The sequence below is a fragment of the Somniosus microcephalus genome, chromosome 3 (genome assembly GCF_052327205.1).
Source record: "Somniosus microcephalus isolate GS21.2 chromosome 3, FLI_Smic_1.0, whole genome shotgun sequence".
NCBI classification, from domain to species: domain Eukaryota; kingdom Metazoa; phylum Chordata; class Chondrichthyes; order Squaliformes; family Somniosidae; genus Somniosus; species Somniosus microcephalus.
Genome location: NC_140989.1, coordinates 147,323,570 through 147,347,119, shown reverse-complemented (window position 1 = coordinate 147,347,119; position 23,550 = coordinate 147,323,570). Strand labels below are relative to the sequence as shown.

General features: G+C 45.3%; 1 protein-coding gene across 5 annotated transcripts in view; it reads right to left on the bottom strand.

The window, feature by feature from the left end:
• fermt1 (FERM domain containing kindlin 1) overlaps positions 1-23,550 on the bottom strand; it is a 151,267-nt gene that overhangs the window by 17,351 nt on the left and 110,366 nt on the right. For all 5 annotated transcript variants that reach the window (XR_015077549.1, XM_085981715.1, XM_085981716.1 and 2 more), the window contains 3 exons: positions 10,999-11,105; positions 6,639-6,860; positions 1,407-1,531 (listed from right to left, as the gene is read on the bottom strand). Coding sequence is in view for 4 of the 5 variants with exons in the window: in XM_085981715.1 (XP_085837841.1) it covers positions 1,407-1,531; positions 6,639-6,860; positions 10,999-11,105 (454 nt within the window). In the remaining variant the exon portion in view is untranslated. The remainder of the gene's footprint in view (positions 1-1,406; positions 1,532-6,638; positions 6,861-10,998; positions 11,106-23,550) is intronic.

The window sequence follows — 23,550 nt, the reverse complement described above, 5'->3', positions numbered from 1 at the left end:
TTTAATTATAAAGTGGGTGGTATTGTTTGTTAGTTCCAAAATGTAACTTGCAGCAGGAAAACTTACTAAATATTGGGAACTTTACTCCACACCTGGAGTATTATGTACAGTTATGGTCTCCTTACCCAAGGAAGGATATACTTGCCTTAGAGGGAGTGTAAGCGTTCACTAGACCGATTCCTGGAATGATTGGGATTGTCCTATTAGAAGAGATTGAGTAGACTAGGCCTATCTTCCCTCGAGTTTAGAAGATGATCTAATTGAAACATATAAAATTCTAATGGGGCTTGACAGGGTAGGCGCTGGGAGAATATTTCCCCTGGCTGGGAAGTCGAGAACTAGGGGTCAGTCTACGAACAAGAGGTCGGCCATTTAGGACTGAGATGAGGAGTAGTTTCTTCACTGAAAGGGTTGTGAATGTTAGGAATTCTCTACCCAGGGAGCTGTGGATGCTCAGTCGTTGAGTATATTCAAGACAGAGATCGATAGATTTTCGGATGCTAGGGGAATCAAGGGATATGGGGATAGGGCAGGAAGGTGGAGTTGAGGTAGAAGAACAGCCATGATCTTATTGAATGGTGGAGCAGGCTTGAAGGGCCAAATGGTCTACTCCTGCTCCTATTTCTTATGGTATGTGGAAAAAATGCATGGAGGTAAATTGTCTACTACTCTGTGCTACTATGTTTATATACACCTCAGTAATAGTAATTTAAAAAATATATATTTTGCTTAATTAGATGGAACATGGGTAATTTTGTTTTTTAAAATCTTTTAAATTTAAATTGAACAATTCTTGTGAAGAAAGCAGGAAAACTATACCTGGTGCAAGGAAAAAAGTTGAAAGATATCTTACATAAAAGTAATTTAATTTTTGAACATTTAAATTAAATTTTATTTCTTCAATTACATTGAGGTTTCATAATTAACTGGTATTTACACTTTATAAATGTGTTATGTGCCTCAGAATTAGCAGCAATTAAGTACTTGTATTTTTGTACAAATACACAACTTTTATAAAATTAAAGTATATAATGTTTCCCATCATCACTTAAGATATAAAATTCACTGAATCGCTGGAAAGATCCTGGATAATAGGAATAGCACCAAATCCAGACTGCTTTGGTCAGTGGTTCTATTTTATAGTGAAGTTTTAATTATAAACTGGGTGGTATTGTTTGATATTTCCAGAATGTAACTTCATATAACAATTTCATTAATTAGGATCATTGTACATATTTGTTCAGCATTCATTTCCATTGGATTAAGTGATAGATGTGGGAGGTATGAGCAAAAAAAAACTTGCTATTCTCTCTGTCTGATTTAGATTTACATGTTCCAACATGAATGTATTGGATTTGCAATGGCAGGGCATATTGACAATGTTCCTGCTGTCTCATGTCACTTACCTGACTATAAAATAAGAAACTCCAAACTCTGGCAGAGACTGCCATGCCTGGATGAATCGCATTTTGGCTTCCACCAGTGTCATCTGGGCAACATTTTGATGTGCTTCTAGGATGCGTGTCGTCAACTGAAAACCAAACATTCAAGAAAAGATTTATTGTAGTACAACTGTTACATAAAAACAATGGCCCGGATTTTGTAGTGGGTAAAGACGGCGACTGTCGGCGTTTGCTGTCATTACCCCTCTGAAACTGACCACTATGTCAGGATTTAGCGCATGCGCATCTAAACGTGGAAATCCTGAAGTTGCGATCAGTCCTTCACTGCTCCAACACAGGCTGCGCTGTGACCACACCACCCCCCCCCCCCCCCAACCCAAGTATAGCCGGCAATCTGTGAAAAATGTTGAGCCTTGTTGGAATAGGTGTAACTGGGCTTTTAATAGCATATCGACTGCTGAATAACTTCTGGCCCTGAAAAACAAATTTTTATATTTGTGGAATATCAAATTTCTCCATTATGATCAAAATTACAATAAAAAATAAAGTTTAAAAGTTTGTTCATGATATTTCAGCTTCTACCTTAACCCCAGTTTCTGTCCCAATCTTTTTCGCTCTCTAAAATGTTTTTAAAGTGCAGATATTTCAGTGCTTTTTATTTCCCGGTTTGCATCTGAGAATTCTTCAATGTGATTGGCTGCTTAGACAGCTTGCTGACGTCACTGCAGCCTCTTCGCTGGGGATTCCAGTTATGCTGCGCTACAATCATTTGCACATCAAGAAAGGTAAACTTCTAGCCACAGAGATCTTGCGATCTCTGTGGGCAGTTTTCTTTGAGGCCAGCAGCGAGCGCCTTAGCTTCGTCGCTGACCGCAAATTACGGGCCAATGACTCCAAAGTGCCTAAAGTGGCTTTTTGATGGAATCGTATGTGTGTGCACATACAACACACACTCTCTCTCCTTGTATGTAGAAGTAGAGTGATTTGAACATTTTCTCTGAGGAAGAATGGACAGAATGCAAGTCAACACACTTGTCACTTGTGACATTCCCTTCACCGCCCACAGTGATTTAATAACTTATTCTGCTGTGGCAGGAATGTAATCTTAAATCAAGGGTAGGTCTTAAAATCCTTTAATATAAAAGGGCTAAAATAAATATGTACAAAATGAAGTATTTTTGATCTCTTCAAAGTGGGTACCTTGTGCTGTTCCATTGCCAAGTATAATAATGCACCTTAGATTTGCTTCTATTGATATTTGCAGTCATACAAGATTGAGAACAATGACAGATGCAATATTGAGTTTACCCACTTCCTTCAATACCATGTACTGTCAGAAAATAGTGTCAGGCTACAGAGATGCTGATACTTATTCCAAATGGCTGGACCTATCGACTTTTTTAAAAAGATAATTTTGTAAATGAGAATTCATTCAGAGTGAGTTAACTAGCATTTCTCTTGCACTTTCTAGTGGACTAGAGTGTAGCAGTGGCAAACAGGCTGCCTGTCTGTACTGTTGATCAGGAAATGGTAGTTGCCGTGGAAGAATTATCTAATATATATATTATACTAGTGAATCTCCCATGGCTAAGTTGCAGGATATGCTTTCTATTCCTCTCCTTTTGTCCCTTTTCTCTTCTTTTTCTTTGTCTTATTTTATGATTTTCTCTTCCCTTACCATTTTGCCATCTGTCTCGCCTTTTGTCCATGGGAGTTGCTGATGACAGTTGGTAGGAGATACGGGTGGTGGTCAAACCAGTGGGATGTGACAAGTGGTGTTCCCTGAGGATCTGGTCTGGGGCCTCAACTTTTCACCACATTTATTAATGACTTGGATGAAGAAATAATGTTGTATATCCAAGTTTGCAGATGGCACTACATTAGGAGGGACAGTAAATACTGCAGATGGGAGCAGCAAGTTGCAAAGGGACACGGACAGACTAAGTGAGTTGGCAAAACTATGGCAAATGGAGTTCAATGTCGGCAAGTGTGAGATAATCCACTTTGGACCTCAAAAATAGATCAGAGTATTTTCTAAATGGTGGGAGACTAAGAACTGTAGAGGAGCAGAGAGATCTGGGAGTCCAAGTACACAAATCATTAAAAACTAGTGGACAGGCACAAATGCAATCAAAAAGGCTAATGGAATGTTGGTCTTTATCTCAAGGGAGCTGGAATACAAAAGGGAGGAAGTGATGCTGCAGTTGTATAGAGCATTGGTCAGACCCCATCTGGAGTATTGCGATCAGTTTTGGGCACCGCACCTTGGGAAGGATATATTGGCCTTGGAGGGGGTGTAGAACAAATTCACCAGAATGGTACTGAGGGTTAAGAACATAAGAGCATTCAATAAGATCATGGGTGATCTTCTACCTCAACTCCACTTTCCCACTTGATCCCCATATCCCTTGATTCCCTTAGAGTCCAAAAATCTATCGATCTCAGTCTTGAATATACTCAATGACTGAGCATCTACAGCCCTCTGGGGTAGAGAATTCCAATGATTCACCACCCTCTGAGTGAAGAAATATCTCCTCGTCTCAGTCCTAAATGGCCGACCCCTTATCCTGAGACTATGCCCCCTAGTTCTAGGCTCTCCAGCCAGGGGAAACAGCCTCTCAGAATCCTATATGTTTCAATGAGATCACCTCTCATTCTTCTGAACTCAAGAGTATAGGCCCATTCTACTCAATTATGAGGTCAGGTTTCATAAACTTGGCTTGTATTCCTTTGAGTATAGAAGATTGTGGGGGGGGGGGGGGGGGTGATCTGATCGAGTTGTTTAAAATGTAAATAGGATTTGATAGCGTAGATACGGAGAAACTATTTCATCTGGTGGGGAAGCAAGAACAAGGGGACATAATCTTAAAATTATAGCTAAGCCATTGAGGAACAAAATCAGGAAGCACTTTTTCCACACACACAGTAGTAGAAATCTGGAACTCTCTCCGTCAATAGACTATGGTCAATTGGAGCTTTTAAGACTGAGATAGATTTTTGTTAGGTAAGGGTATCAAGGGATATGGAACTGAGGTGCAGATCAGCCAATGCCTAACTGAATGGCATACTCCTGTTCCTAATGTTCCTAGAAAGCATTTACAGTTTTTTGACAATTTTGAAAGCAAAAACATCTTTATGATATACAGGAAACTTTCTGGTATCCGGCACTGACGGGACCGAGTTGGTGCCGTCCCATCCAAACTGCCGTATAAACCAGCGCTAATGTTAAAACATACGGAGCTTTTCAGCTTCGTGTGAATCAACAAACCCTGTTGCTTAGCAACAGCTTCAAAACAGTCGGCCGCAGCTTAAAAGCGTCTCTGTAGCTAAGCAACAGCTTCAGCTTGACCTTGCAGAGCCTGACTGGGAAAAAAAAAGCAACGAGAAGTAAAAAAACTTATAGGAAACGGCTCCTGAATTTTGCCGGTAGATAGAGCTTTCCGGACTTTTAACCTCTGGTTAAACGAAAGTTTCCTGTATCTTGAAAATACAGTCAGTAAGTACAATACAAAAACTAAACACAGTTATCGTTAAGGAGAAAACTATTGTGAGGAATGGCTTGGTGCAGCAATTTAGATTTTGTAATGGATGCTACATAGTTACTATAGCTGCATTTTTAACGTATGTGTATATTGAACAGTGACTGTCTGATTCTCAGTATAAACAGCAATCCTGGAAGGATTGTAGCATTATTCAAGTTTGGAGGGTGATTCTGAAATTAAGTGTTGTTAATTTTTAACTAAAATTAGTTGAGGGGAGCAGGATCACGCCAAAATGTTATGTAATTTAAAGAAAAATCTTCTACGTGTGTATTATTAATATTGACTCTAATAGATTGGCCTAGCATCAATACTTAAGAGCGTTGGTAGCACTGAAAACCTTGGAGCAGCAAGCCTTATAAATACGAGTTCACATCGACTACAGATAGCTGCAACTCTGGGTAAGCCTCATTGTACTTTAAGCACCTTGCTTGTGTTTTATTGCTTCAGTATAATCAGCCTATAAATAAATTTGATTATTAGTATTAGCCTGACAATATGGCATTTTCCATTTTTCGAAGGAATAATAATGTGGTGGCTTTTCCACACATGGCTAATGACACGATCAAAGGTTAATTGTTAATCTTGTGCACTCTACCTCATTTACAGCATGTATAGGGGTGAAGGTTTAAGTTCACAGGAGTCTGCTTATGGAAACCAGCTTTTTACTGTGAGTACAAGGCAAAAATGTTACGAGAAAGCTCAAACAAGTTTTTTTTTGACAAAGGGTGTTATTTTATAAAGGAAGATTTGAGGTAAAATTAGTATTAGAAGCACCTTGCTCCAAGCTCTATGCCAATTACTAGAATAAGTCTGCACTGCAGCAGATCCTTAATCTGTTGCAGTATGAACTTCCGTTGTGAGGTTTTCACCTTTGTACGCTTCCTAACATATTTTCAGAATGGCATGAGTTTGAAGCCTGGGTAACCCACCTGCACTTTTGTTGAAGGACAGGTGCTTGGAACAGAAAACTTAAATAGAGAGCTGAAAATAAAATTTAGAATTTGGAGGAGAAGGAATAAGCTTTGCAGAAATAATAGATCAAATAAAATAAATGGAATGTTTCACAGCGTGCATTCAGATCTGTATGATCTATATATTAAAGAAAAATTTAGATTCAAAATCATTGGAAAAAGATCTAGAGGGGAAAGGAGGAGAATTTTTTTCACTGCGTGTTGTCGGGATTTGGAACGCTCTACCTGAAGAGGTGGTGGAAGCTGATTCAATAAATAATTTTAAAAGGGAATTGGACAGGTACTTGAGGATGAGGAACTTGCAGGGTTACGGACAAAAAGCAGGGGTGTGGGACTGAGCATGACTGCTCTTTTCAAAGTGCCAGTGCAGGCACAATGGGCCGAATGGCCTCCTTCTGTGCTGTAAGTTTCTATGATTCTACATTGGCATTCTAGTTTCATGTGGCATTTTATACAATATGGTCCAAAGCAATGTTTCCCCTAAGGTGCGCGACAATTGTGAGGTCCTGCGCAGGCGGCTCACCAGCGCTGCTGCTGGAAGAGAATACCGCACAAGCACGGCCGCGCAGCAAATTTAAAGGGCCCATGCAGGAAAAAAAATTAGAGGGACCATTGGTCCAAAATACTTTAATTTTATCCTGAGCAATTTGGACTGCCAGGAGAAATTTATAGATAGCGTAATATATAATTGTATCAATAAGAGACCAACTATATTTCAGTACCTGTTTAGTTTTGAACTTTTTCAAGTATCTTGGTGACACCAATGATTCTGGGTTCATGTCCATGGCATTTGGGTCACGCATCACCTGAGGCACAGAATTTACATTCTTCATCTTTAAGAAAGACTGAATGTTGTAAACCTCTGTGGGGTATGAACTATCAGCCATCGTCTTGCCCTTTGAAGCCAGTCTGCAGGCAGCCATCCATTTAGCATACTGTGTTTCCTGCAGTCAACCACAAACCCTCGGTGTAAATATAAATCATTCAGAATACTAAAAGATATAAAGCACAATTCATTTGGGGAAATTTAAAATATAGTTAGCAATTCTAAAACAGAGCAGGCAATAACTAGAAAAAAACCTTTCAGCTCATTGATCTGACCCTAACATTTAGGCCCAAGTCCATCAGGCACTTAGGACATTTTTATTTCCCTTCTGACTAGATGTCAAGCTCGTATATCTCTGCTCCCTGACGAATCAATAACCAGCCCCATTGGCTTTTGCTATGCTTCCACCAAGCCTTCAATTGGATTCACAGCGGCAATCTGTTCCATACTTTGCAGATTGTAGCAGGAAGTGAAACCACAACAAAATGTCAGTGATATTGTTGACTTTAAGGAATTGTTTTTTTTTTAATAAATGCCTAATTGACAGCTAATTAGTAGGAGGTGCTTAATTTATGGATGATTCAATATCTTAACAATTGTTTCCAATGTTGCCTAAATTGGGGGATGTGTTAAGTGAGCCCCTTGTTTATATTTAATAGCTCATTAGAGACAGGGATTGCTGGAGGGAGGTTAATATCGTACCAATATTTAAAAAGGGCAGCAATTTGGAAATAGTAAATTATAGGTCCATTAGTTTAACTTCAGTTATTGGAAAGTTGTCAGAAAGGACCAAATTGAGGTATGACCACCCTGGCAGAGTATGTGTTATTAGACATTTCCAACATGGATTCTGGAAAAGAAAGTTTGTTCTCACCAACCTGGTTGAATTTTTTGAGGAAGTAGCTAAGTTGGTGAATGAAGTAGCCTTGTCAACATTATTTATTTCAGAAAGCTTTTGACAAGGTGTTGCACAATAGGTTAGTTTATAAGATCCTGGATTGGGTAGGAAATTGGTTGCGTTCTTGCAGGCATAGGGTTATTAGAAGTGGTTGTGTGTGGAGGTCGGTTACTCATGGTGTCTTGCAGGGATTGTTGGGACTGCTGCTCTTCATGATTTACATTAATAACCTAGACAACGGTGTTGTGGGTACTGTCCATAAGTTTGCGGACAATACGAAGGTCTGTGCTGGTGTTAGAACCCTAGATGAGAAAAAAAAGACTACAATCTAATCTAGATGTAATGGGGCAATGGGCCCCACATCTGTCAAATGTCATTTGATGTGGATAAATGTGTCATGCACATGGGTAGGGCTAACAGGGCTAAAAATTGAGTAGCGCCCCAATTGGGGTGCTAACTTCGCCGGGGCGCTAAAAGTAGCGTCCCTGCGCTGGAAATTGAGTGGTTGCGCCCCAAGAGAGTAGCGCCCCGCATCCCTCTTGGGGCGCTGTGAGTCAATATTGCGGCGTTATGTGCCATCGCACTGCGGTATTGCAGGCCTTCCTCCCCTTCTTAAAGGGGAGGGACCTTGTGCAGCACGGCCTGGAGCCCAGCTGGGCCCCCGGGGATCGGGAGTGCAGGCACAAGAGCCTGGCACTCAAGAGAAGTGCCAGGCTCTTGGAGCGCAGCCAGCACTCCGCAGGGGGCGTTGCATTTCAGGTCTGGGACGGGAGCGCAGGCAGGTGCTGGCAGGCGGCCAGCAATGAAAATTGCCGCCCTGCACCTCGCCTTTAAATTGCGCCTCCCCGGCCGCAGGTACACCCCCCCCTGACCCCGTCGGACATAGCGTCCGGCGATAAGTCAGGGGGCGCTCCCGAAGGTCGTGAGCATGGCGCTGCGCACACCAATTACGTCATCGCCAGCGGTGCAGCGCCGCAGGGCACTACCGGTTAGCGCCACCACTAACCTCCCCCTGAATTTTGCAGGAGGCGTGGGCAGTGCCGCTAGTTGGTTTGCGTCCCATTAGCGCCCTCTTAAGGCACTAACGGGAGGCGCAACCAACTGAATTTTTCCCCCTAAGTATGTATATGTACCATGCTTGGTACAGAATTGAAGTCTGTTTAGCAGGAAAGGGACCTAGGAGTTATAGTACATGAGTCTGTGAAGGTGCATGACCAATGCTGTGATGCTATTGCAAAGGTACAACTAAAAGAACTGTAGTGTCCTTGTACGAGACTTTAGTTAGGCCTCACCTGGAATACTGTATTCAATTTAGTCCTTTCACATGGGGGATGACTATAGAGGGCCTGGAAAAGGTTCAACGGAGGGTCACTAGAATGAACCCTAGTTTAAAAAGCCCTTGGTTATCATGATAGTTATCAAAGCGTAGGCTTTGGAGCAATTTAATTAAAGTGTTTAAAATTATGAAGTAATTAGACTGTGCCTGTGTGAACAGACTATTTGAACTAGGGAAAATGTGGCGCATAAGCTATGCAAGTATAGAACTAAATAAAATGTCAGGAGGTTTTTTCGTTATGCAGTGGGTTGTCAACATTTGGAACAATTTACCGGCTTGTGTGGTGAATGCGTATTTCTTTTTACTCATTCACGGGATATGGGTGTCGCTGACAAGGCTGGCATTTACTGCCCATGAGAAAGTGGTGGGCCTCCTTCTTGAACCGCAGCAGTCAGTGTGGTGAAGGTTATCCCACAATGGTGTTGGGTTGGGAATTCTAGGATTTTGACCTGGCGACAATGAAGGAGTGGTGGTACATGTCCAAGTTGGGAATGATGTGAGACTTGGAGGTGATGGTGTTCTCATGCACCTGCTACCCTTCTTGTTCTTCTAGGTTGTGGTGGTTACAGGTTTGGGAGGTGCTGCTAAAGCCTTGGCAGTTTGCTGCAGTGCACCCTGTAGATAGTTCACACTGCAGCCATGATACACCGATTTGGTGGAGGGAGCGGATGTTTAAGCCAGTGGATGGGGGTGTCAATCAAGTGGACTGCTATGTTCTGGATATTCACTGCAACAGCTCAAAAAGAAGCTGGATGAGTTCCTTGCTGTGGCTAATATCTCTGCGTACACAAGGTAGGTGGGACATTGGGTATGTACCTCGTTGACACTGTGATCTTCTGGAACTCGTTTTGATCGACTTCGGGAGTTGGAGAGGAATTTACCAGATTATGTTTTTCCCCTGAATTGGCATAGTTTTTATTTTAATCACCTCTCCTAGGAGGAGACACTTTGTATATTTGGAAAAATGGGAACAGGAAGCAAGACATCAGTTATAACTCTGGGAACAGGGAAGCCTTCATTCCCAACCAGTTTGCTATAAATTGCCTTCGGATAGCTACCCAATTGGCATTTACATAAGCCACCTTCTCATATAGGCTGACCCTAACCTAAAGAATTATTAACTCGCATAGAGCTTCTCCTCCCAACTTGTTTTGTTTAAGCGCCTTGGGATGTTTTACTATGGTTAAAGACGCAATACAAATACAATTTTTTTTAAAGTCTTAGCTTACAAGCTACATATGTGTAGATATGTGGTTGTGTTAATCATTAACTGTATTGATACTTCACTACATTAAATGTTGAAAAAAGGTGTGTTTAACACACAGACTAAAAGCGTTTCACAACTTTCCGAACATTCTTGCTGCATAAGCATGAAATTTGTTTTTAGGCATTATCTTCATTACGGTATTACAGAACCAAGAAGATTTACAACCTTTGGTTAACTAACTTTAACATGCATTTTCAATGTTTTCAGGTACACACAGAAATTTCATCTAACCGGTTATCAGCAATTTGTTTTATTTTGGGCAAGGAAGGAATAAAAGGCATCTTCCTCTCAAGCTCATCAATATTTTAATATAAATGCAAAGTGTAACAGCTCCATAGAAGCAATTATTTACTGTTTCAAAAGCCATGTTGGAGTTGACCTCCATGCAACAGTTACATCTGTAAGTGTGCAGGAATTTAAAAAACAGTTTGAGGGTAAGTGTGTCACCCTAGATTCCTGTCATGCCAAAGATAGGACTTGGTGCATTTTTTGTTAAAACAAATAGTTATATGTTCAATGAGTTATGCTAATGAGTGATCAGTCACTCCGTTAGGGGAAAATTGGGAAATCCTGCTCAACAAGGGCCAGGTAGTCCCTAACCACTCTCAAAGTCTAAGTGCTAGTTCCTTGTCGTTGTTGTTAAGTGAAAATACCATTTTGTCTAGTGCTTGGAAATGTATTCTCAGATTCATCAGAGCAAAATTTCACTAGTGTTAACTCCTGTGAATCTATAAAACCTATAACAGGACACTTACATTGTGACATTTTATGTATACTTCATTCATGCCGTCAGACACGGGAATCAGCAACTTGATCCCAAATTTCTGTCCCGCTACGTTCACATCTGGTACAACTTCACATCCTGTATTAGGCAAAGTTTCAAAGCAAATAGTTAGGTGAGAGATGAAATGTGACAGATAAATTGAATAAAAGGTTGTCATGTGTGCTTGTATGTGTTTTTGGACTATGAGTGTTAAAGGCCATGGTGTTTCTTGGATTCATTCTAACTCCAGAATAATCCTTTTCTTTCTGAGATACTGTGGCTGTGGTAAACCACTTTTATCATTCACTATCGTTACACTATAGTTATCACTGTTGTATTGTTATCACTGTTCTCACTGTTGTATCACTATACGAGGTCGCCTCTTGTCGCGCTGTTATACTTGGGCTGACCACCTCCGACTCCGCCCATGGCTCCACCTACCTGCCCAGGTATAAAGGTAGTCGACTGGCTGGTATTCCTCCTTGTTGGACCCGATCACCCACGAGGGTGGGCTCTGTTATTTAGTCAATAAAAACCTTTAGTTACGTTCCTAACTCGTCGCTTTTTATTGGACGAATTGATAGGTATATCAATTTTATTGACTAAATTTTAAAGATGTCTACTACTGGCCAGCCAGAAGCCCTCCCAGAAGCACAGCCACAGCAGCTTTCAGACACCGGGCTACACCAGCCACACCAGCCGGCTTGGCTGCAAGCCCTCAAACCACCGTACCTGGATCTAAACCCACAGGCAGCAAACTCAGCCCTCGACTTCAAACACTGGCTGGACTGCTTCGAATCCTACCTGGAAGAATCCGGCGTCCCTCAGAGATCCAAACTAAGAGTTCTGAACGCCCAAGCGAGCCCGAGAGTATACGCACTCATCCAGGACACGACTACATACGAGGCCGCTATCAACCTACTGAAACAGCAGTACCGGAGCCCGGTAAATTACATGTACACCAGGCACCTCCTAAGATCCCGCCCGCAACAGCCAGGAGAGTCTGTAGCTGAATTTTTACGGGCGCTAAGAGCACTCGGCAGGAACTGTGACTTTAAAGCGGTGACGGCTGTTGAAAATACGGAAGATAATATCCGCGATGCCTTTGTGAAAGGCCTACGGTCCGACCACTCACGGCAAAGACTGCTTGAAGCTAAAGACCTCGACCTGGACAAAGCTGAAGCCCTCGCTCTCTCCCGAGAGGTGGCCCATCAGGACCAGGAGGCGTTTTCCAGGTACTGCTCGCGACCCTGGGACTCGGGCCCGACCCCTACCGCAATACCCTTCGCAGCGCCGCCCCCGGGACCTACCTCAGCGTCGGCGTCCCGGACCCGACCGGGACCGCCACCCCCGGTACCGGCTCCGACATTGGGCACCCGCGATCGGGCCGCCGGCTGCTTCTTTTGCGGCCAGGAGAAGCACCCGAGGTCGCGCTGCCCAGCCAGGAACTCTACCTGCTCAACCTGCAGGAAGAAAGGCCACTTCTCTAAGGCCTGCAGGAGCGGATCTTCAGAGGCCAGCAGTGCCTCATGCGAACTGTGGGGGCGGCCATCTTCTTTCAAGGCAACTGAGGCCAGCATCCCCACACGTGAGTCATGGGGCGGCCATCTTTGATCAAGGCAACCGACCCCAATAGTGCCTCATGTGAGTTATGGGAGCAGCCATCTTCTCCGCCATTTTGTCCTACCTTGTGGGAGACGCCATTTTACCCACCACGCCCGACTGCCACCGGGCCTCCGGACCCGACGACCGCCTCGCCCGCAGACGACAACGACTCGCTTACCTACACACTAGCCTCCGTCACTCTGGATCAAGCCCGCCCACACCACCTGTCCAAGTCGATGATGGACATCAAAGTAAACGGCCACACCACGACCTGCCTGTTCGACAGCGGAAGCACGGAGAGCTTCATCCACCCAGACACGGTGAGCCACTACTCCCTCCCTGTCCTGCCAACGCGCAACCGAATCTCGATGGCATCGAGGTCCCACGCCACGGACATTAGCGGCTACTGTGTTGTGACCTTGTCGGTTAAGGGTACGGAGTATAAAAATTTTAAACTCCTCGTCCTCCCCAGCTCTGCGCTGCCGTCCTACTAGGGCTGGACTTCCAATCCCACCTCCAAAGTGTAACCCTAGCATACGGTGGACCCCTCCCCCCACTCACAGTCGACAACCAGCGAATGTTAAACCGCCCACCGCGTAACACCTGCAGCCTATCCACCCTCAAGGTGCCGCCACCTTCCCTGTTCGCTAACCTCACCCCCGACTGCAAACCCGTCGCTACCAAGAGCAGGCGGTACAGCGCTGGGGACAGAGCCTTCATTAGCTCTGAGGTGCGGCGCCTCCTGAAAGAGGGCATTATCGAGGGGAGCAACAGCCCCTGGCGTGCCCAGGTCGTGGTCGTTAAGACCGGCGATAAAAATCGCCTGGTCATCGACTACAGCCAGACCATAAACAGATACACCCAGCTGGACGCATACCCCCTTCCCCGCATATCCGACATGGTCAATCAGATTGCACAATACCGCGTATTCTCGACCATCGACCTTAAGTCGGCCTACCACCAACTCCCTATCCACCCCGAGGACCGCCAGTACACCGCCTTCGAGGCGAATGGGCGCCTATACCACTTCCTTAGGGTCCCCTTCGGTGTCACCAACGGGGTCTCGGTCTTCCAAAGGGAGATGGACCGGATGGTTGACCAGAACGGACTGCAGGCCACATTCCCCTATCTAGATAACGTCACCATCTGCGGCCGCGACCGGCAGGACCATGACGTGAATCTGGAGAAATTCCTCCGTACGGCCCAACGGCTGAACCTCACCTACAATAAGGAGAAATGTGTGTTTAACACCTCGCGCCTTGCCATCCTTGGCTATGTAGTAGAGAACGGACTCATCGGCCCCGACCCCGAAAGAATGCGCCCCCTCATGGAGCTACCCCTCCCCCACTGCCCTAAGGCACTTAAGAGAACCCTGGGGCTCTTCGCCTACTATGCCCAATGGGTGCCCAATTATGCGGACAAAGCCAGACCCCTCATGAAGTCCACATCCTTCCCCCTCACGGAGGAAGCGTGCGCGGCCTTCTCCCTCATCAAGGGAGACATAGCCAAGGCCACAATGCACGCAGTGGATGAGTCCATCCCCTTCCAAGTGGAGAGCGATGCATCCGACTTCGCCCTAGCCGCTACCCTTAACCAGGAGGGGAGGCCGGTGGCCTTCTTCTCAAGGACCCTACAGGGCCCCGAGATCCGACACTCGTCGGTCGAGAAGGAAGCCCAGGCAATTGTGGAGGCGGTACGGCGCTGGAGGCATTACCTGGCAGGCAAACGATTTACCCTCCTCACCGACCAACGTTCGGTTGCTTTCATGTTTAATAACAAGCTGAGGGGCAAAATCAAGAATGACAAGATCTTGAGGTGGAGAATCGAGCTATCCACCTACGATTATGATATCTTGTACCGGCCAGGTAAGCTGAACGAACCCCCTGATGCTCTTTCACGAATTACATGCGCCAGCGCGCATATTGATAGACTTCAGACCCTCCACAACGACCTCTGCCACCCCGGGGTCACCAGACTTTACCATTTCATTAAGGCCCGCAACCTGACCTACTCCATCGAGGAGGTCAGGACCATGACCAGGAACTGCCAGACCTGCGCCGAGTGCAAACCGCACTTCTATAGGCCGGACAGAGCAAGCCTGATCAAGGCCACCCGCCCCTTCGAGCGCCTGAGCATCGACTTTAAGGGGCCTCTACCGTCATCTGACCGCAATGTGTACTTCCTCAACATCGTTGATGAGTACTCCCGTTTCCCTTTTGCCTTCCCCTGCCCAGACATGACCAGTACCACGGTCATCAAGTGCCTGAACGACCTCTTCGCCTTGTTCGGGTTCCCGAACTATATACATAGTGACCGGGGCTCCTCCTTCATGAGCGAGGAACTCCGTCAGTTCCTACTAGCGAGAGGTATTGCAGCAAGTAGGACCACCAGCTACAACCCCCGAGGGAACGGCCAGGTGGAAAGAGAGAACGCGACAGTATGGAAGGCCGTCCTCTTAGCCTTAAAGTCTAAGGGCCTCCCAACCTCCCGCTGGCAGGAAGTCCTCCCGACAGCGCTGCACTCCATCCGGTCACTACTTTGCACTGCCGTTAACGCCACCCCCCATGAACGAATGTTTGTTTTCCCCAGGAAGTCGACTACGGGAACCACTCTACCAACCTGGCTGACCTCTCCGGGGCCCGTCTTGCTGCGAAAGCACGTGAGGGCCCATAAAACGGACCCCCTGGTCGAGAGGGTGAACCTCCTGCACGCCAACCCCCAGTACGCCTACGTGGCTTACCCAGACGGGCGGGAGGACACTGTCTCCTTACGAGACCTTGCACCCTCGGGCACTCCGGAGACACCACCTTTTAACCCCCCCCACCACCCCCCCAATTCCAGCCCAGGTAGACGGCATGCCGGAACCCCACGAGCCTTCGCCGACCACGCAGACACCAGCATTAACACCGGATAATGCAGCACCGCCGCTGCGACGATCGGAGAGGCTTACGAGGCCTCCGGACAGACTGACATACCAGAACTGGTAGTACACTTCACCCCGCCGGACTCGAATCTAAACAAGGGGTGAATGTGGTAAACCACTTTTATCGTTCACTATCGTTACACTATAGTTATCACTGTTGTATTGTTCTCACTGTTGTATCACTATACGAGGTCGCCTCTTGTCGCGCTGTTATACCTGGGCTGACCACTTCCGACTCCGCCCATGGCTCCACCTACCTGCCCAGGTATAAAGGTAGTCGACTGGCTGGTATTCCTCCTTGTTGGACCCGATCACCCACGAGGGTGGGCTCTGTTATTTAGTCAATAAAAACCTTTAGTTACGTTCCTAACTCGTCGCTTTTTATTGGACGAATTGATAGGTATATCAGTGGCATTATAGCTTTATAAATTACTGTACTTATTAAAGCCAAACTGGTATTAATATAGATAACAAAGCAGCTTTCTTATTGGGGATAATTTTATGAAACTGCACTACCACAGATGGAAAAATGTGGGGACTGTGTACCCCAATAACTGATATGCACGCCAAGGAAGCAAGGCTGTTTTGCCTGGAGCAGGATTTCAGAAAGTTACCCCCATTGTCTCCAGAGGAGAGTAATTACTTTGAACCAACATACTTGGCTATTTGATCAGATGCCAACCACAGTGACTGACTTTCGAAGAACTGTCAGAAAAGGCTGGATGGTACAGGAGCTTCAGTGACTACACTTCAAAAGTACTTCCTTGGCTATAAAGTGCTTTGGGACGTTCAGGTTGTGAAAAGTGCTATATATATGCAAGTTTTCTTTTTTACTTTGGTGAAATCTGAATAGCAGACTAGGAGAGAAGGTAGCCAGCCGTATAATCGGAGAGATCATTTCAACTTCTCTGTTTACTTCATCCTCAATTTGCTCTTGCATTCCCCCCCCCACCTCAAACATGCACTGTTTCTCTCCCTCTCTCTCCATTTAAGAAACCTTCGCCGCCTTAAGTTCCCGGGAGAGTTCAAAAGCAGCGGGAGCAGAGCGAGCGCGCCAAAACCCAGGAGAGTGCAAAAGCAGCGGGAGCAGAGCGAGAGCGCCAAAACCCAGGAGAGTTCAAAAACAGCGGGAGCAGGCTGAGATACAAAGGACCGGTGAGTGTAAAGAAGTTAAAAGTAATCGAAGTGTGATGTCACCAGAATGCAGGTAAGTGATTGGTTGGTTGGTGAGTATTTCTCTCTCTCTCGCTTTTTTCCCCCAAACTTGAACATCTAAACTTAAGTGCGTTGGTGTAGATTAAAAGATATGTGTTCCAAATTTTAAAACGAATTAACTAATTGAGATGGGAGACCAGGCAATGTGTTGTTGTTGCATGTGGGAGCTCATGGACACCATTGAGGTCCAGGGCGACCACATCTGCAGCAAATGTTGGCTGCTCAAGGAACTTCGGCTCAGAGTTGATGAGCTGGAGTCCGAGCTTCAGACACTGCGACACATTAGGGAGGGGGAGCGTTACCTGGACACTATTTTCCAGGAGGCAGTCACACCCACTAGAATAATTACTTCCAATTTGGCCCATGGTCAGGGACAGGAGGGTGTGACTACAAGCAAGGCAGGTATTGGGATCCAGGAGGTAGTGGTGCAGGAGCCTCAGCCCTTGGTCTTGTCCAACAGGTACGAGATTCTTGCTCCCTGTGTGGACGAGTCCAGGGTCTGCAGGGAGGATGAGCAAACTGACCACAGCACCGTGGTACAGGGAGCCATTCAAGTGAGTGGGGGAGCAAAATGAAATATTGTAGTGATTGGGGACAGTATAGTGAGGGGGATAGATACTGTTCTCTGCAGCCGAGAGCGAGAGTCCCGAAGGCTGTGTTGCCTGCCCGGTGTCAGGGTTAAGAACATCTCCTCTGGGCTGGAGAGAAACTTGGAGTGGGAAGATCCAGTTGTCATGGTCCACACGTAGGTACCAATGACATAGCAGAACCTCTTTATTTGTCCTACCTGAGAGTATGAGCAGCTAGGGGCTAAATTAGAAAGCAGAACCACAAAGGTAATAATCTGGATTACTACCTGAGCCACGAGCAAATTTTCATGGGGTAAATAAGATCAGAGAAATGAACGAGTGGCTCAAAGACTGGTGTGGGAGAAATGGGTTTAGATTTGTGGGGCACTGGCACCAGTACTGGGATAAGAGGGAGCTGTTCCGTTTGGACAGGCTTCACTTGAACCATGCTGGGGCTAGAGTCCTGGCAAATCGAATAACTAGGGCTTTAAACTAAATAGTGGGGGGGGAGGATCCAGGTGAGCAGGAAAATAAAAAGTCAATGAGAAAGTTAAAACGACAAAGTTAAAAGCTCTATATCTGAATGCACGCAGCATTCGTAACAGGATAAATGAGTTGACGGCACAGATACAAATGGGTATGATCTGATCGCCATTACAGAGACATGGTTGCAAGGCTACCAGGGCTGGGAACTGAATATTCCAGGGTATATGATAATCCGGAAGAATAGAAAGGAAAGGGAGTTGGGGTGGCTTTGTTGGTAAAAGATGGGATCAGTGCAGTGGTGAAAAGTGATATTGGCTCAGAAGATCAAGATGTAGAATCGGTTTGGGTGGAGATAAAAAATACTAAGGGGAAAAAGTCTCTGGTGGGTGTAGTCTACAGGCCCCCGAACAGTAGCAATGCTGTTGGACAGAGTATAAATCAACAAATAATGGAGGCCTGTAAAAAAGGTACGGTAATAATCATGGGTGATTTTAATCTCCATATTGATTGGACAAATCAAATTGGCCATGGTAGCCTAGAGGAGGAGTTCATAGAGTGCATCCGGGATGTTTTCCGAGAACAGTATGTAATGGAACGAACCAGGGAGTGGGCTATCTTGGATCTGGTACTATGTAATGAGACAGAATTAATAAATTATCTCATAGTAAAGGATCCTCTAGGAAAGAGTGATCATAGCATGGTTGAATTTCAAATTCAGTTGGAGGGTGAGAAAGTTGTATCCCAAACTAGTGTCCTGATCTTAAACATAGGCAATTATAATGGCATGAGGGCCGAACTGCTGGCTAAAGTGGACTGGAAAAACAAATTAAAGGGCAAGAAAGTTGAAATGCAGTGGCAGACATTTAAGGAGATATTTCATAACTCTCAACAAAAATATATTCCAGAGAGAAAGATTTTAAGAAAAGGGAGCACTATCCGTGGCTAACTAAGGAAGTAAAGGATGATATCAAATTGAAAACGAAGCCATACAATGTTGCCAAGATTGGTGGGAGACCAGAGGATTGGGAAATTTTTAAAAACCAGCAAAGGATGACAAAAAAATAAAGAGAGAGAAGATGAATTATGAGAGTAAGCTGGCAAGAAACATTAAAACAGATAGTAAGAGCTTCTACAGGTATATAAAATGGAAGAGGGTAGCTAAAGTAAACCTTGGTCCCTTAGAGGATGAGACTGGGGAATTAATAATGGGGAAATGGCAGAGACTCTGAACAAATATTTTGCATCTGTCTTCGCTGTAGAAGACACTAACAACATCCCAATAATAGATAATCAAGGGGCCACAGGGAGCAGGGAACTAAAGACAATCACTATCACTAAGAAAATTGTACTCGGTAAAATAATGGGACTAAAAGACGACAAGTCCCCTGGACCAGATGGCCTGCATCCCAGGGTCTTAAAAGAAGTGGCTGCAGAGATAGTGGATGCATTGGTTGCAATATACCAAAATTCCCTGGACTCTGGAGAGGTCCCAGCAGATTGGAAAACCACTAATGTAACACCCCTATTCAAGAAAGGAGGGAGACAGAAAGCAGGAAACTATAGACCAGTTAGCCTAATATCTGTCATTGGGAAAATGTTGGAGTCCTTCATTAAGGAAGCAGTAGCAGGGCATTTAGAAAAGCATACTGCAGTCAAACAGAGTCAGCATGGTTTTAGGAAAGGGAACTCATGTTTAACAAATTTGCTGGAGTTCTTTGAGGATGTAACAAGCAGGGTGGACAAGGGTGAGCCAGTGGATGTGGTGTATTTGGATTTCTAGAAGGCATTCGATAAGGTGCCACATAAAAGGTTACTGCATAAGAGCTCACAGAGTTGGGGGTAATATATTAGCATGGATAGAGAATTGGCTAACTAACAGAAAGCAGAGAGTCAGGATAAATGGGTCATTTTCTGGTTGGCAAACGGTAACTAGTGGGGTACCACAAGGATCGGTGCTGGGGCCCCAACTATTTACAATCTACATTAATGACTTGGATGAAGGGATCGAGTGTAATGTAGTCAAGTTTGCGGATGATACAAAGATGGGTGGGAAAGCAAGTTGTGCAGAGGACTCAAAGAATCTGCAAAAGGATATAGACAGGCTAGGTGAGTGGGCAAACATTTGGCAGATGGGAATATAATGTGGGAAAGTGTGAGGTTATCTACTTTGACAGGAAAAATAAAAAAGCAAACTACTGTATTATTTAAATGGAGATTACAAAATGCTACAGTTCAGAGGGACCTGGGGGTCCTTGTGCATGAAACACAAAAAGTTAGCTTGCAGGTACAGCAAGTAATCAAAAAGGCAAATGGAATGTTGGCCTTTATTTCAAGGGAGTTGGAGTATAAAAGCAGGGAAGTCCTGCTACAACTGTACAGGGTATTGGTGTGACCACCCTGTTAAGTCCGTGAATGATTGAGACATGGACTAGCAGGAGAGAAACAAAGAGATCTTTACTGGTGAAAGGCATAAACGAAACTAACCAACAGAGGCTCTCTAGCGCCTTTTATACAGGGGTGGTCACTGCCGGTACTGCAGTCTGAGACCAGTTATTCTCTTAAAGGTACATACACAACAATTCCTCCCATTTTAGATAAACAGTACATAACATTCATTTAACAACTAATGATAACGAATTACAATCACAATTACTGTTGCTAGATACATTGGTTAAGTTTAAGCAATTATAAGTTCAGTCTTTGAGGAGGCTTCCTGATTCTGTCTGGATAACGCCTCTTTGGAGTATCAGGTTCTTCTGGCAATGCTGAGTCGGAATCAATGTCGTTGTTTGGTTCATCTGCTTCCAATATTACCGGTTCTGCGGTAGCTGCAATTGGAACGTTGATTTCATTACCAGGTGTATCAGATCGTGGTGTGGAGTTGACGTTTTCCAGTGACTCTAGAATCTGGTCAGCATGGCGTCTTACAATGCTCTCCCCAACGTCCATGGTATACATGAGAGGTCCTTGTCGTGTACAAATCGTTCCTGGCTGCCATTTCTCAGTGCGGTAGCCCCGGGCCAAAACTGGTTGACCTATCTTAAAACTCCTGGTCGGCCTTTCATTCATATTCTGAAACTGCCTGTTCTCCACATCTCTTCGGACGTTTGGCTTAACCAAATCCAAGCGGCATCGTAGTCTTCGATTGAAGAACATCATGGCTGGAGTTTGGTTGGTAACCGCATGTGTCGCATTCCGGTAGGCAAACAAGAAGTTGTCCACCTTGTGTTGTAGGGGTATATCTTCATTACACATTGCCTTGATAGCCTTCTTGAATGTTTGGACAAACCTCTCGGCCAATCCATTAGTGGCTGGATGATATGGGGCAGATGTGTAATGCTTAACACCATTGTTCTTTAAGAACCTCCGGAACTCTTCAGACACAAACTGTGGTCCATTGTCAGAGCAAATCTGTTCAGGCAGCCCATTCCTGGCGAATATGGTTCATAAAACTGCGATAGCTTTTTCCGTGGTGGTTGAGGACATTTTTATTATCTCTGGCCACTTTGAATGTGCATCCACCGCAATTAAAAACATCGAGTCCATGAAGGGACCAGCAAAATCAATGTGCACCCTTTGCCATGGAGATGAGGGCCACTCCCATGGATGCAGAGGAGCTTGTGGTGGGGCGTTTTGGACCTTCTGGCATCCTGCACAGCTCTTGGTCATCTCTTCGATTTCTCTATCGATTCCCGGCCACCACACAAACGCTCTGGCTAAGCTCTTCATTTTTACCCCACCCAGATGACCCTCATGAAGCTCATTGAGCACTCTATCCGTCAACTTAGGTGGAATTACTACTCTGGATCCACACATCAAGGTTCCTCTGCACACTGACAGCTGTTCTCTTCTTGGTGAAAATGCTGGCAGCAGTGGTTCGCCATGTGCTGGCCATCCCTTCACCGTTAAATCATAGACCCGTGACAGTGTCGGGTCATTCCGTGTTTCCTTTTCTATGTTTGCATTCGTCACAGGGAGACATTCGACTGTGGTCGAGTGGAATATCTCCATTGGATCCACTGCAAGGTCTTCTTCCACCGTCGGCAACGGTAGACGTGACAATCCATCAGCATTTCCATGCTGTTTAGTTCCCCTGTACTCGATGTCATATTGGTGTGCCCCTAGGAAAAGGGACCATCTCTGCAGCCGTTGTGCTGTCATTATCGGTACGCCCTTCTGAGGGTTGAAAATGGAGACAAGAGGTTGATGATCGGTTAGTAGAGTAAATTTTTGACCGTGCAGATAGTAATTGAACTTCTTCATCCCCCACACTAGGCTGAGGGCCTCTCTGTCAATCTGGGCGTAGTTACACGCGGCAGAAGTTAACAAGCGTGACGCAAAAGCTATCGGCCTCTCCAAACCATCAAGGAATTTATGTGACAGTACCGCCCCAATGCCGTAGGGAGACACATCACACGCCAGCCTGATTGGCAGTGCTGGGTTGTAGTGAGCCAATACTTCCTTCGAAGTGATTAAGTCCTTACTCTTCTGAAAAGCACGTTTACAATCATCGCTCCATTTCCATGCTACCCCCGTTCGTAGCAGGGCGTTCAGTGGATGCAGAATAGTCGACAAATTCGGCAAAAACTTATGATAGTAATTCACCAACCCGAGGAATGACCTCAGTTGCGACACATTTTCAGGCGCTGGGGCCTTAACAACCGCTTCAATTTTGTCAGGGGACTTATGTAACCCCTCTTCATCAATCACGTGGCCACAATACGATATCTGTTTCTTAAAAAATTCGCACTTGGGGCGGTTGGCTCGCAGCCCATGTTCCCGTAGTCTAGTGAGCACCTGTTCTAGGTTGTTAAGGTGTTCACTGTCATCTTCACCTGTTACAAGGATGTCGTCCAAGTAACACGGAGTCCCCGGAATCCCTTGCAGGACTTGTTCCATCGCTCTTTGCCATATCGCCGGAGCCGATGCTACTCCGAATACCAATCGATGATATTGGTAAAGACCTTTGTGAGTGTTTATCGTGAGATACTTCCTAGAGGACTCTTCAACCTCCATCTGCAAATATGCTTGTGCTAGGTCAATTTTTGTAAAACGCTTCCCTCCAGACAGTGAGGCGAAGATGTCTTCTATCCTTGGAAGAGGATATTGTACTGTGTGAAGGACAGGGTTCACCGTCACCTTGAAATCCCCACAGATGCGAATCTTCCTTGGCTCTCCGGACTTATTGCTTAACGTTTTCTTCAGGACAGGAACGATGGGTGTCGCCCACTCGCTCCAGTCGACCTTAGACAACACGCCCGCCTTCTCCAGCTCTGCCTCAACGGCTGGACGAATTGCATATGGTACCGGTCTCGCTTTGAAAAACTTGGGAACTGCATTCTCTTCTATTTTTAACAAGGCGGTTACGCCTTTAAGCATGCCCAGTTCTTGTTGAAATACCTCTTTGGCGTTAGCCAAGATTGTTGACAATCGTCCAGGAGTGACGTCTTCATCTTTTTTACCGTCCACCATCATTGCATGAATGGAATGCCAATCTAAGTTTATCTGCCTGATCCATTCCCATCCCAATAACGGTGGTCCACCATCTGGCAGTATGTAGAGATACAATTTCCATATTTTCTTGCCATTGTATTCGACAGGCACCCTTATTTTTCCTCTGGGGTATACTTTTTGCCCCGTATACGTCGTCAAGACGATGGATGTCTCGCTCAAGGGTATGTGTGAAAATAGCCGCTCATAGTCTCGTCGATTCATGACGGTTAGCACTGATCCTGTATCCAATTCC